The sequence below is a fragment of the Diprion similis genome, chromosome 13 (genome assembly GCF_021155765.1).
Source record: "Diprion similis isolate iyDipSimi1 chromosome 13, iyDipSimi1.1, whole genome shotgun sequence".
Lineage (NCBI taxonomy): Eukaryota > Metazoa > Arthropoda > Insecta > Hymenoptera > Diprionidae > Diprion > Diprion similis.
This window is the reverse complement of record NC_060117.1, coordinates 6,639,035-6,654,711: the sequence shown is the minus strand read 5'-3', so window position 1 is coordinate 6,654,711 and position 15,677 is coordinate 6,639,035. Positions and strand designations below refer to the sequence as shown.

At 36.2% G+C, this 15,677-nt stretch overlaps 1 protein-coding gene across 3 annotated transcripts; it reads right to left on the bottom strand.

Annotated features, from left to right (window-relative positions):
* Positions 1-4,266: 4,266 nt before the first annotated feature.
* Positions 4,267-15,640, bottom strand: LOC124413945. Of its 3 annotated transcripts, XM_046894758.1 has the most exons (5): positions 15,443-15,640; positions 15,161-15,314; positions 10,503-12,003; positions 10,291-10,382; positions 4,268-9,717 (listed from the first exon to the last, which is right to left on the bottom strand). In XM_046894758.1, exons 2-5 carry the CDS (start codon positions 15,239-15,241, stop codon positions 4,774-4,776), a joined length of 6,618 nt encoding a protein of 2,205 aa, XP_046750714.1. In that variant the 5' UTR covers positions 15,242-15,314; positions 15,443-15,640; the 3' UTR covers positions 4,268-4,773. The 3 variants fall into 3 exon arrangements, with proteins under 3 accessions (XP_046750712.1, XP_046750713.1, XP_046750714.1); XM_046894756.1 differs by having other exon boundaries at positions 4,267-10,382; XM_046894757.1 differs by having other exon boundaries at positions 4,267-10,379; positions 10,503-11,997.
* Between the last annotated feature and the right edge of the window lie 37 nt (positions 15,641-15,677).

Sequence of the window (15,677 nt, the reverse complement as noted above, 5' to 3'; positions counted from 1 at the left end):
CAATGCCTTCCGGTACTTTTTCCTCAGATTCCGTGCAATTTGACAGCACTTTGTATATCGAAATACTATACATTACAATTGATTGAAACACTGATCAGGATGAAATGACAATCATAACAATTGTTGGTTTCTACTCTAGTGCGCTTCATGTCCAATTATGCTACATATTTTTGATCCATTATAACAATGCACGATGCGTCGAAGTAGAGGACGCTACCATAACGTAAAGCACTTGTAAAGCATAACCTAAATTCGGAGATCTCTCAAGTCGAAGTTTTACATTACCACTGTATTGCATTGCTTTGATTGTTCATTAATGTTACATGATAGCACGTCCTTGTATAAGCGATGACTGTACGATAGATCAAAATTTTCATTCATTGTACATACCCATTACGAAGCCGATGTTATAAAGAACCACAAGTATCATAAGCCCGAAGTAACCATTCGATTGTGCTTAACGTCATTCTTCTTGAAAGTAATCGTCTTTCCTTCCATCCAGTAGTGAAGTGTCCGTATAATTTGGACTAATAGAATCACACCTTAGTTTCACAATGAGGGGCTTCTCACGTCCCGGCACTAACACCACTCATTCGGTTGCCGTATGAGATTCCTAACTTGCGTTGCAGCTATTTGATGTTACACGGCATTAAGTCATCACAACTTCTACCAGAACATCGAGATCAGAGTATCGACTAAACTACAATTCAACCGTCCAACTGGTACCCGTTCCGGTGTTAATATGGTGATAATCCAATCCACTTTTTGCTATCATGGTTATCTGTTTGCCACAGTATTGATCAAGGATTATCAAGCACAATAGAGGAAATATGTGTAGAGTTTATTCGTTCAAAACTCTTTGAGGATCATCAGTCTGAGTTGACTCGTTAAAGACTGAAATAATACTAATTTGGTTTAAGATCGTTTGCCTCTCAGAGAATATACGATCGCAGTTTTCGCAGGCTTCCTTGTCTTCAAGTCCATGCTGGGGTTTTTTTTGACTGACATTTTTGTAAAACATACTTTGAGAAAAAATTCGACTTTGGTGAAATGATTTGAAAAAATATTTTTTATACACGCTATGATAGCGAAGTCAATTACTTCAGTATGAACCGAAATAATGAGTGTACAAAAAGTACAGTAACGGTTCAGTCACAAGCTGGATTGAAATAAATTTTTATCGTCGCGGACCTAAAGAAATAGTTAATTGGCTTAAAGTTTCTTTTCTATGTACAGATCGGCTTTTAACTCGCGTATATTCAGTTTGTGTTTACATCGTACACTGCTTTGTTCACGACACGGACGCGACTCTCAAACATAATTTATGACTATCAAAATTGTTGTAAGTTTTTTTAGACACGTAAATTGTTCATTTATCCCACAACTATTTTTCACAGTATGTGTAAATTAATGGAAGACTATTTTTATTGATTGAAATAATCCTGTATCGAGATACTTTATCTCTGATCACAGTTACAAACTGTCACACGGTAATCTAAACTTGACTCAATATTTAAACAAGTTTAGGTTCCTATTTTACTGAATTAAATTCCGGAGTTACTTTTCGCGGAGATCTCATTAGTTTAAATTCCTATTGAAAAGTGAACTGATGTGAACTGACTGTCGAGTGTTGAGGGTTCTCCTTTTGTATTCTATGGACACACCCACATACCCTTCTTGGACTAGTATTGGTTCTTCCAGAATGTTCTATGATATTCTATATTTTATCCAAGTCATAATTCTAGATAATTTCATCTTGATTAGCCAAATTTAGATACCTTTTGATAGTGTCGTTTGACTAGTGTCATTTGTTATTATAATAGACACAATTGATTTCAAATTATTTGTTGATAACCATGAGAATAATCAACTTATTTTGCTTCTCTCACCATTTACAATGCTTGACGGTCACTTTGAGATTCTCTGAGGTTCAGTGTTTTTGCTGGTTACTATTTGCTCGGAGAATCTTCTACATGGTTCGATGACCTTCCATATCCTATTGTAGACATTCACGTATATTCAAAAGCTTGTTTACCACTCTAGATCCTTCTCAATTACTTTGTGACAATCGTAGAAAGGTTGCAGTAGTACGATGCGTGCGTAGACTTCATGATTACACTGCCTGACCTAGAAATTAATTTCTGCTGTAATGTCAATATCATCGAATGTCATTTTTGCGATCTTTCAATATTCTGGGCAACCCATGAAATCCTAGTCTCGTTACATTTTTTATAATCTCTATGTAATCTATATATTTCCTATATTGTTTGTATTTTCTTACGACTAATCCATGTAACCTTTGTAATCTTTTCACAATCTCTTTTCAATCCTTGTAATATTCTGAAAAACTTTGTGATATTCGTAGTCTTTCCAATAATTGTAATCAATGTGATATTTGTAATCAGTACAATCACTTTGAAATATTTATAGTCTTTGTAGTCTGCGAAATTACTTTGTAATCTGTGTAATCTGCTCGAAATATTTATGGTCTTATTGCATGATTTACAATTTTTAGTAGCTCTGTTATTCGTTTAGTCTATTTCAAATTCGTGTAACTTATGTATAACGTTATTGTCACATGTTTAGAATTATTAATACATGATATTATTGTAACACTTGTTAGCTTCTTTTGGTCTTTGTAAACCGTTTGGAATCCCGCATAAATGTAATCCGTTGTATATGGTTTTCACTGTGATTAACCCCATGTGTCTAACGTTTGGCAGTATCATGATTGCAAAAACTTTTTTTTCATCAAATATTGAGCAAGACAATTTACGAACAGGTGTGCTTTTACATAATTGGTACAGGGTCCTACAGAATTGAATTATTTTCCACTCACCCTTTTTAATGCCGCAATATAATGTATTCATACTAAAAATCTCCAAGTCTAACAGCTTTCCAGTGTCCACAAAGTTCTCCTAGAAATTTCTGGTTTATGTTGAAAGAACCATAAAAAGCAATTCTGAATTTACGCACGCGGGATGGAATGTAATAGACGCGAAAGTCAATATCGATTGGCATAAGACTAGCTACAAAAAACGAACTACATATCATTATTCTTATATGGAAGCTTTTTTTGCCAAAACTTTCAAGGTTCCAATGATTTACGACACGTCTGAGTTTGTTGAGTTGGAAAAATTCAGAGGATGTATCATTTTATCTTCAGAATCTAAATTTGATGAGGGTGAAGATAATACCATAAAGAAATGCGATATAGATTGTGCATCATTCTGGACATAACCAATCCACTTTCATTGATTAATTTTGTTTCTTCTCGATAACTCTTCGTTTACATTTACGGCAAAATAGCTCGGACGATATAATACTCAGTAATGGAAAAACCAGTTTTGCGTAATACGTTCAAAACTTGAATGTAATTTTTTATTACATGAGTTGTGAAGTTTTCACGTTACCTGTGATCGTCGACTCGTTCACCGAAGCGGACGTTATACTGAACGAATACCTTCTTCCACAGCAAATCTTCATTAAGACTTAAGTGTTTTCCACCTAAAGTAAGCCTATACTACGTACTTACTTTAGAAACTAATATTTGCTTCCTAATTCACGACCTATTAAAATAAACACATGACTATTTTATTGATTATACCGATTCTGAAATCGATTTTTTACCATAAAAGAAAGCGTTGACATTACTGATTTTCCGCATTACCGAATAATCATGGGCAATTGTTTATGCCATTTGAAAATAATTTATTGCATGCATATAGACAATAACACCTATGTAGTGTATAAGATAAGGTCATATAAATCTACAAGAATACAGTTTCATTTTATTTTCATTTGTACAAATTATTTGAAATATATGAGAGCTTTAACGATTAAATGTAACATAAGTATAATAGCGAATGTATTTCTCTGTAATGGAAAACCTTTCGAACGGCGTGTCGTTTGACGAAACCATGCAATCGACGAAACCTTTTGAATCTGACATTCTGATTCAGGCACGAATTAATCTTCTGCAGTCAGTATAATGACTCTTAACAAAGTTTCGTCGGAGGAATATGGTGACAAGCGATAAAAACTATCAAATCGTGCTAATTGGTTAAATTATTATCTTTTATCGCGATGAACTTACAAATATCAATACTTAAGGCTTCATGTTTATAATTTTTAAATTTAGACGGCACCATTGTGAAGTGAGAATCGATATACAATTCATAGAATAAGTCAAAAGTAACTAAGTAAGTAGCTACCGAAGCAAATATCAAAAAGTTTAAACACGTGAGTTAAGACTTGAATATATCATTGAAACGAAAGATTTCATAGCATTTAACGTAAGGCTTAAAATTTCATAGTATTATTACTAAAATAAAACGATTAGTTGATACAATTAGCGTTCGAACTAACGAGTAAAAATCGTTGAACCAATCGAGTACATATAAAAAAAAAAAAAAATCAAAAGCTATTATAAAACTTGTCAACTGTTACAATTTACTGCGTTACTATAAAAATAAGAATCTAACATAAAGTACAAGTATGAAAATCTACAAGTACTCGAATTTATAGCTGTTTGTGACATCTTGAACTTATAGCGAAATACATAAGGTAACCTAACTGCTTTCTAAGCGATAAAGTAACTGGAAGATTCCCAAAATTATGTGTGTTGATGAGAAAAATTTAGTTTCCTGTAACCACACACTTGATCAATCATACTTTGTGACCACTTTCATATTCTTGGTGCGTTTTTTTTTTTTTTTTTGTCCCCCTCATGCGTAAAGACCGTTTACACTTTACATGCCACAATATTTAATTTTATATTGCTCTATGGGCCTCCATATGTTTCGTCAAGTTACTCTTCGAACTAAATCCCAAATTACAAATGGAGCAAAGGAATGACAAATGGCTTTTTCTAAAGTGAACAGACATTTGAGAAATGGTGCTAAAAGTCTCCATGCAGATACCGCATTTCATAATACGATCGGGCGAATCTTTTGACGTTGGTGTTATTGTTCTCAATGGGGGCGGAAGCACGGCATTACATTTAGTACAAAATACAAATGTTCCTGCAGGATAGCAGGGAGGATCATTGAAGAAATTAACCTTATTGCATTTGATACATTTCGAACTTCGATGCTCGGGTAAATGTTGTTGGAGTGCTTTATCGTTTGAGAAACTCAATCCGCATGCAGGGCATTGATTATTCGCTTTGTGTGCCAGCATGTGCTCAACTAGTTGATTTTGTGTTTTGAATAGCATTGTGCAATAGCTGCATCGCAAGATATTATTTATACGTTGCAATTCTTTATTGACGTTGTGACGTGTCAATACCTTCGTGTTCCCATTACCTCCTGAACTGCCGCCTCGTGGAGCGCAACCATTGGGTAAATTATTCCCATCACCATTGCCCGCTTTACTGTTCCGTTCAAAAGAGGAACTCCGCAGTGGACTGATGACAACATTTGATCGTATTGGCAGTATTTTTAAACGTCGCTTTTGGACACCGCCTTGCAAGTGAGGCTTGAGATTACGATCCTTCGGTGCTACTGTTGGCTTGTTATTGTCAAGCTCACTACCAAACTCTGAGGATGACTCAACGCGTTTGTAATTGAATGGGCGGACATCGGGGCCTGATGTTGATGGTAACAAACGTGAAAGTTTGTTAGCAGTGTGTTCTTTCACATGAGGTTTTTCAATGGGAGTACTTACTACATCCAATACCTCACTGTCGTTAGAACTATCCACTGTGGGTTGAATACAAACGAGATAGATTGAGTTACCGGTATCATCTGAAGAAAGGGGTACAATTTCTAACCTTTTCTCATCTGCACAGTCGCTTGAGCGTGATTTTTGGCTACGCGAACTATACGTGTGGTCAGGCGTTCTTGAACGTCGCATGGTGGGTACGATGGATACTAAATTTCGACCAGTGCTCAAAACATGTGATTGCAACGATGGTTGCTTCTGTTGTGTACATTTATATTCAATATCTTTTATTGGAGCGTATCGCTTTTCAATATCATCATTAGTACCTGTTATCACCATTTTGTAAGTCAAATTTTCATCACTTGAATTCCGTGGAATTTCACTAGAACTTTCGTGGTAACGTATACCGACTGACGAAGTTGACTGTACAGGATTTACGTCAGATTGGAAGCTAGCAGAGCTTTTTATTCGAAATTGCGCAACCGATTGTTCTGTTTCACATCTTTTTGTATCGTCAAGTTTATTCGATAAATCGGTGTCTTGCTGTGATTCAAGATTCAATTGTGAATCAACTTTTGATGATGCATCATTTGCAGCGTTGATCTGTTCGTTGATATCAGGTTCATTTTCATTTTCGGCAATTGGTTGTATTTTAGCAACTCGGCTTTGCAGACTGGACGATATAGTTTGTTTGAGTAGTTTATCACTTGAGATGGGAACTCGTCTCAAATTACCGGAAATATTTGTGTTCACTAAGCTGCTTGTAATAGCGGCCCCATCTTGAAGTTTATTGTCCAGCATGACTTCGTATTGCATACGAATTTGAACAGTTCGGTCATCAAGATTTAATTGCAAGCTCTGTTGGTTCCTGGCAATATAAAGTTCTTGTCCATTTTCATGATGCTTCATGTTATGTATGTTCAATAATCTCTGATCTATAAACGTAATATCACAAAGATCACATCGCAACTGATCCTTATCAAAATATGAATCCCAACGTTTCAACGAAGTCGTAAAGTTTGAAAATGATTCATCACAAATGTCACCTTGACCCAAGGTAATCAAATTATTTGAACTTGGTTTTTCACTAGATTTTGAAATGGTGTCAGTTTCATGAAATAACGAGATCTGTAAATTTTCCTCGTTTTGCTTGTTTTCATGATGATTTTTGGGTGAACTCGTGTTACCAGCTAGTTTCATGACTTGCCGTAACTTTTCACGACAACATGTATAATTTTCAGAATCGTCATCGAGTCCAAAAATGTGGCGTTTCAGATCCATGAAATACGAGAATATTTCCCCACAAAACGTACATGCATACTCTCCATTCATCATATGAACAGAAGTAAAATGTGCTCGAATTTCTTCAGTGGAGTCAAAGTTCTGTGTGCAAATGGTACATATCAACTTCTCCAACTCGCTGGTGAACAATTCTTCATCGATTGAGACTGACGTTACTTCCGCTTGAGTCGAAATATTTTCATGGTTTTGCTGATCTTCGTGAACGTCATCTGTAAAATTGGATGACTGACTTTTTGCTTCGGATGGAGTAGTGCTTGAGTCATCGACTGCGCTGCAGTCTTTTGGTAAACTAAGTGACTGATTTAAATTTGCGTGTTTCGAAGGTGAAGTTTCCACCGTATCCTGGACATCCTGATCGTCAATGCTCGTAGAGTCACGATTAACGCTAGTTTGGGATTTCAGCGATTCATCAGGAATAGATTTTTCCAAAGGTTCAGGCTCACTTGTAGTCGATTGTTTATGATCTAATGTATGATAATGTATAACATGAGCTCTCAAAATATCGTTAGTCCGAAATGTATTTTTACAGATCAAGCAGAGGTATTTGGAAGAATTTGTATAATATGGACGGTAGGCATGTTTCTTCATATGATTCGTCAATAAAGACCTGGTACCAAAACTTACTGTACAGAAATCACAACAGTATGAATTTTCAAGCACCAGTTCCGCAGATAATCTGTTTGAAATCTTTTGAAACAACAGTATTCCTTCATCTTCGGCTATTCCGCTACCCATGACAACATCCAAAGTATCATCGGTATCATGTACCTTTTCACAATTTGATATACTAGACTCGCGACTTTCACTCGTTTCAGAAATTTTCTCGAACATAAATTGAGGTCCGTGTAAATGCAGTCCGTGCATTTTCAAATCATCTTCCATTGTGAAATCTTCCTTGCAGACATGACATTTATACATGCAGATCGCATCTTTTCGAAAGTGTTTGACCTTGTGTTTCTCCAGATGACTCTTAGTCATAAATTTTCGGTTACAAACATCACACGCATTGGTACCATAATTAGAATATTCCCATTCATGATCGAGTATATCATGTGGCTCCATAAAACTTATCTTGCATATGTCGCATTTATATTGACTCAGAATATGTGTCTTGACGATGGGACTATTCGTAGTTTCACGTATTGCTTTGTCGCATTGAATTTCGTTTTTGTGTTTACCAGAAATTGAACCATTCATTTCAATGTTTGAATTGATGAACGCGTCCTCGGTTTTATCTGAGAACTCGATGTCTTCGAGATGTTGATCCGCTGGTGCATGTGCACCTTTCATATGCGTCGTCACAACGGAATCGTTATCTTGAACCACATGCAAGTGTCGGACGTGGGCTTGCAGCGATAATTTATCGGGAAATGCGCAGTCACACGTACTACACGAATACTTCCAGACCTTTGGTTCTTCGGCATTATGGATCTGCACTTTGTGGTATTCTAATGCATATTTAGAGTTAAATGTTTTATCACAACTATGACACGGCAAGTTAATAGTTTTGGAATAATATCTTCTACGGTCATTCAAGTATTGACTGGTGTCGAATTTTATTTCCGAGACTTGACATTGGATGAATTTAATGTTGTGAAAATGTGCGAGGTGAATCCTAAGAAACTTTTTATTATAAAAACCCTGATTACAAATCTCACACCTGATTCTTCTGGAGAATAGGGGTTTCGGATTATGAGCCATTTTCATGTGTACAACCAATACATGTTTCCAAGCAAATGTTAGTCCGCAAGTTTTACAAGAATTTTTTCCCTCTGTCGAATAGCGTCTTTCATGTACTTCCAAATTCTTACTGCAACAACAATTCAATCCACATGTCTTGCACCTGTGATGGAAAGACTTTCTGGTATTGCTGCGAAAATGAGGCCCTATCATACGACGTTTTACCGAGCGTGTTTTTCTTTGGAAAAACTCGGGCCTACTTCGAGTAATTAGTTTTTTGATACATTCTTTATCATGTGCGGCAAAATTTATTGATTTGAAGCGTTTTTTTGATCCCACTTTTAAAGTTTTCGTTCTACTTTTATAACTGCAAGTCCTGGACATCTTTTTATAACCATGAGACATAAAACCAATCTGAGTTTTTGGTTTGCGACATTCTAAATCAGTTTGCACCATACTACTTTGAGAAAACGAACGATTAGATCCAGAGCATTTCGAATTTTTTGAAATTTCGCGGGACGTAGTCGAACATTGAACTTTTAAGCCGTTTTCAGCAGAATCATCGACTGCTGAGATAACTTTAACATCTTTTGGACTTATCACACCCAATGTTTCATGTAGCAATTCACGACTATTGTCTGAAGGACTTATTTTCTCACACGCTAACGTGTGAGCTAATTGTTGTTTATCCAACACGGAAATATTTCCAAATATTCTTTGTAAAACTTTACCCCTACTAAGCCTTTGTCCTTTTATACAATCTGCACAAATATTTTTTAATGAAAAAATATTCAATTCTCCGTTGCAAGATCTACAGAATCTCCGACAGATTTGTTCAATTGACGTATGACAGTGCTTAAATATATGACTCCTTAACCTTTTTGGACGCTTAAGATGCGCATTACACAAACAACATCGAAAAGATCCAGGCTCTATATGTATCTTTATGTAATGGGATACCAGTGATCCCTTACTTTGGAAAACTTTGTTACAAACGTAACAAAATCTATCTGGTTGTTTCGCAGTTTCCCATTCCCCACGTTCCTCCGACGCACCGTCATTTGAAAGTACCTGTGGACAGTAACCAATAGCACCGTGCGTTTTTTTAACAAATGATCTTGATTTCTTATTGTATTCAACATTTTCTCGTTCTTTCTGCCGAGAAATACGCCATCTTCCTCTATTTGCGAAAGGTTTTTCACTTACATAACAATTCGGCTTTTCAGTCTTCGTTAATCTAATAATATCGCAAACCGATGATTTCGGAGTATTAATTTCTGGCAAATCCACCATATTCTCTAATTTTACCAACGACACTTTGACATCTTTATTAATTTGATAATACGGAATTTCATAATTTCTTAGCATGGTTGCATCATGGAATTCAATATTATCCGAACCTATTAAAGGAACGCCTAAAGCTGAAACAGCCATGCTAAGGGATATTGATTCGCAGTTTTTGACATCAACGTCTTTATCCTGATGACCGACGAAAATTGACTCGCGTGAATCTCCAAAATCATTAGTTTCATTTAAATTATTTCCACAGTTGATACGTTTCACAGCTGAATTATCAACGTCAATATTCATTGTGGATAGGTCAACTTTTTCTTCTAATTCATCGTGTGATAAAACTATGCCTACCTGATAATTCAACTGTTCATATGACGGGGATATTTTCTTCTCATTTGTACCATCTTGCTGCAGGTCGAACTCTTTTGCAACAGATTCATCTTCTGCAACATTCAAGCATTTTTTCTGAGTGAACGAATTTCCATTATGTCCCGACTTTTGGGAAGAGTCTTCTACGCTAGTCTCTAATGGTTGGTAAAGAGATTCTGCCATGTTCCACTTACTGGCTGATTTTGCTATGCCCTGGAATGAATCTTGCTGTAGTTGCGGCGGACCATCTTGTGACAAATTTGAGAGGCTTCTCTCACTCCCACGTGGTAATCCATGTAGTTGCTTACTATGGTCTTTCGATTCTTGCATACCTCCATTTTCATTGAACACTCGTTTTGAACTACACACACTATTACCCATTACTTCTTGAGATTTTTTCAATCCTATGCACGTTTTTTCTGAATCCTTAATTAATGGTTCAAGTTTTTGCTGCGTCATAACTTTGTCTCCATCGCACTGGGCTGAATTTGATTCTTCGACATACTTCAAACTTTGTCTAGTTGACCTTCTATTAACTTTTTCGTTATTCGAATCGACAGCGCCGTTGGTAGCTTGATTATCTAGTGAGATATTCTGACACCCGGAATCCTGTTCAGATCTAAATGTTTCACCGATTTGTTTGTCTTTATTATTTGTATCTCCCACAGACTCTATGAAATCTGTGTAAGACTGAGTTATTTCGACCGATGATACTTTAGAGTTGTGAAAATTGCTTGGTGCTGCAGATTTCATGCTACGCTTAGAGTTCTTTACGGACGTTTGTGGTCTCCTTCTTTTTCCTGACACAATGTTACTTAGAACTACTTCTTTGTACAACCTTTCGCTTTTTTTATTCGATGTCAATTCTTTGGCGTGCAAATGTGTCGTGTGTACAATCAAGCTTATTCTCGTTTTAAAATGATCCATACAAATATCACATTTGTACCGATACCAATATTGACGGGGTAAGGTGGAATGCGCAACCCTCTTGTGTCTCGATAACACCCCAAATCTGGAAAATCTTAAACCACAAAGGTTACATTGGTATTTTCCGTCTGTAGAATAATAATTTTTGTGCGCTTGTAAATTTGGATAGCTTGTAAAATGCAACCCGCAGACGTCACAATTTATGTGCATGTTTCCACTCTTACTCAAATCGATCATCGGAGTTGAATTGCGTACGGTTTTGTTTTTAGCTTTGTCATTAGTTTCTTTTAGTTTTGACGAATTCAACGTAGCACTTTTTTTCACATTATCACAGTTTGAACGTATTTGTTGAAGAATTGAAGACCTCGTATTACGCCTCTCTGATGTGACACCCGATTCAGATTTACGCCTTTCTGACGTGACACTTGATTCAGATTTGCGCCTTTTTGATGTGCGACTTGATTCAGATCTACGCCTTTTAATTCTATCCGCTTCAAATGAAGTTAGTTTGTCCTCTGTCAAGTATTCACGTTCACGTTTCTTGTTTTTCCCATTTCTTCCATAGCTCTGTCCTGAGCGTGTCAAAAGATCACGAAATTTTATCACAAGGTGGGGATGGGTTTCGCCTTTACCATCGATGGGCGGCATTTTTGATGTGTTTGCAGATGCGGGCTGAAGATTATTTGCTGATTCTGTTTCAGGCAGTCCGATTTCCTCATCCGGCGGAACATCTTCCACTTCTTTCTTAATCCCCAATACTCTCTGAAACTAAAAAAAAAAATAAAGCGTCTAATTTCATGTTATATTTGTAAATCTACAATCTGATGATTGCTTTGTATTTCGACAACATAATTTGATGCCGTGTCACGATGTACAATAACATTCATCAATACCATACTCTTCCGACTATCTAGTTTTTGGTCCGAAACGAAATGCGGGTTTCATTCTATGTAAATTATATTAGAATAACTTCCGTTCTATCACATCAGGTGAAATGATAATTGGTTGTGAAATGAATCAGAATTTATAACTTGGCGTAAGTAACAGCATTGGGATAGCGACCTAACATCCAATTGCGACAAGAAAAGCACATAATGGAAAACAGCATTATTAGTAATTGAAATCAATAATAAACTTCCCATATCAGGATCTGAAATACAAGGTTCTCAAAATTTCATACAGCTACTTTTCAAGAACTCAAATCATCCTGTGACAGTCTAAGAAAACTATACTATACTAGATTGATTACATTAATTGATAGAACCAAACTACGCTCAAGTCTGCAACTGCCGGTTTGATTCACCAATTCGAGCAGACCTAGAGAAAGAGCTGACAAGCTTGTGCAACAAGCATGACGACAGAAGCAAGCAAATGTCGCAATGCCTGACCTTGATAGATTAGATTGTTTACTGCTGATTTGTGAAATAACTTATGCAATCGCTTTCATAATCGATGTTATTCGTGTACCACCAATTTTTCTTATTAATTTTGTTGCGACAATAACGTTACTTTCAACCACCTATTTCCACTTATTAAGAACACCGCTGAACTAACGATAGAAAGATCACGATTTCATTTCATTCAATTACTATTTCTACTTCTATTAGTATTCAGTATTATTTATTTAATCGTATAACTATTAATCGTTTGGTTTTACATTCTCATATTGTAAATTTTTATGAACCAGTCGGTAACTGAACATATCTTATAATTTAAAATAATCTTAAAGCGCTCGCTAGTTTTGACATTTGGGGAAAGGATTCGATGTGACTGATCACACGAAGTTAGCGAGCTTTGGTTAGCAGATGAAAATATTTGCTCATTCTCGCTCTTATGTATAATTCGCTGAGATTTCTCACTGCACAAGAATCATAGGATAATCTGATTTCGAACTTTGCAAACTGGAATCATTAAAATTGACAGGCTGAAGTTAATAATGTTAACGTAACAAAACGTCAAAGAAAAAATCATTACCTGGCAATCTCTGAATGACTTTCCAGGAATCGACTTTTCGAAATACTTGAGTATGTTTTGTCTATCATGGTTTACTGAATTTTAAACAATCCCAAATGTACGAAGTATCAATTTTTCTTGAACATGCATAATTACTGTAACGTAACTAATTTCATACCCATTAAAATTGTTATATTCAACGTAGCTACCTGCTGTATAACTTCTCACTCGATCTACTTCTCTTGGATATTTTTTTCAGGTTGGACAAACTTTTTTCGCTCATTGAACCAATAAAACTAAAAGTCATGACTGTTTGCAGTCATCAAGAATTCATTACCAGAACCTAATACGTAACACGGTAAGTCCAGATTTCAATCAATCAAGATTTCGGAAACATAAGATACCATATACCTTACTGTATGCAAACAAAACAACATTGCTTTATCAGTATCGGTTTAAACAATGCCAAAGGTAAAACCTTTAATCGAATCGGTTTATTCGAGTAAATCGCATGGGATACAGCGTAGCCCTCACTTCACTAGGGTTTAGTTTAATAATATTTTGATTCAAGGTGACGCTGTTTATAAGTGGCTAATTAGCTGATAACACTAAAAAGTATCGATCTTTAGTTGCCACAATGAAATAAATCTTTCAATAACGGACGTGTGATTCAGCTGATTACCCTACATGATAAAAAAGGTTCTGCGATTTTAAGTTGCGTGGACAGGATATCCAGTAACTTGGTGATAATCAAAAATTCTTCAAGAACTTTGAGATTAACAGGAAAACAACTTATTCAAACACCACGTGTATCATACGTGCAGATGAGTAAAATCTGACTCAAGTGATTACAGCGCACGCTTCGGCTAATGCTGTGTTCATACTACAACTGATGTAATTAGAGCACTAGCCTGTACTACTCACGCAGCCAACTTCACATGCATTGAAAATCACCTACTTTCCACACTTCTATGCAATATACTATTCCTCAAGCAAAAACTGCTCTAGTAAATGGAATGTGCAACACAAACAGGGTACGCAAATTTTCCTGGGAGCACAAACAAGTAACAATAATGCGGGTAATCTAAGAAAGCAAATCTACCGCAGTCGTTGAATAAAATGACATATGCCGAGCGAAATATTCCTGCTAGTTGAATTCGAAAAACTGATATATTCCCTGGTGGTTAAGGTTCAAAATCAAAAGTTCGGGATATAAGTTGATTCAATATTTCTTCGGCACGTAAATATTCAAATGACTTAGACAAAAATGATCAGCTGATACACAGTTTCTCAATGTTACATTAACAAGACACTCCCATTGTTAGTCTGAACATCATATTGAATATACAATCAGAGATAATAACATAAAATAGAAAAAGAAGTATAAAAATCAAAAACAAACGTAATTTATGAAAAATTTCTGAGTCGTCCCGATTTCAAGCTTCTTCGATACTGTATTGTGTAATATCTGAATTAATTGGACACGGGAATGTTTAAAATCCCCATAGATTCTAATTGGTAACTGAAACTACGACTAACCGAACGAAGTTAACATTTCAACACTTTATGATAAAAGTAATCGAATTTGTTTACACTCGTGGTAGCATTGATCTAGTATCAATCATACAGGTAAAACGTTCAATACAAAATCTGGATACATAGTTGAAGGTCAATTGTTCATCACAATCACATTTATACTATCGTATAGGTACACAAAGCAAGATATAGATGGCACCTTATCTAAGTACAAAGGTTCAGTCCACATTGGATTATAAAACAAGTGTGATAACCGGTATAAATAACATAATTCTTGAGGTAGCATAATGAAAATAATTTTCTTATTTCACAGAATTCTGTGCACAAATTTTCATCACTATCCAATATTTATTATATGGCGTTGAAAAAACATACAACTGAAAACTCGGAAAAACAAGATGACAGACATGATGTCAATGACATGATAAATCCTCACCTGAAACTCGTGATTCGTATTCTCCGAAGCGGGTATGATTTTCACATCCAGAGGCCTGTCGTAGGTGAAAGACCGAGCCATTTCGATGTTGAACCGTGACGTAATCACTCAAATATCCATCAACGGAGCGTCAGCTTCTACCAACAGCATATCGCTGTAAAAATTTGAGGTTATGTAGATAGTCTGATCGTAAAACTCCGAATTATCGGACTGAACTAGCATCAGTTCGGTAAAAAAAAAAACAGATTCCGTCAAGACATTCTATTAATCGTAATCAAGTACCTTGTTCAGCCGTGGGAGATCGAATTAAAAAATAAGATTATCTCGGATTTCTAGCAGAACTGCCGATGCTCGTACCGTTCCGTGTGCCCCCTCTTGTTTTCAGAAACAGACGAACTGCGCCGTGCGCGTCGCGCGCACCATGAAACAAACGAACACTCACCGACACGGCGAGCCGCCATTTGCTGACCGACACTAACGCACACCAACCAAGCCGCGCTCAGCAACAGCTGCACAT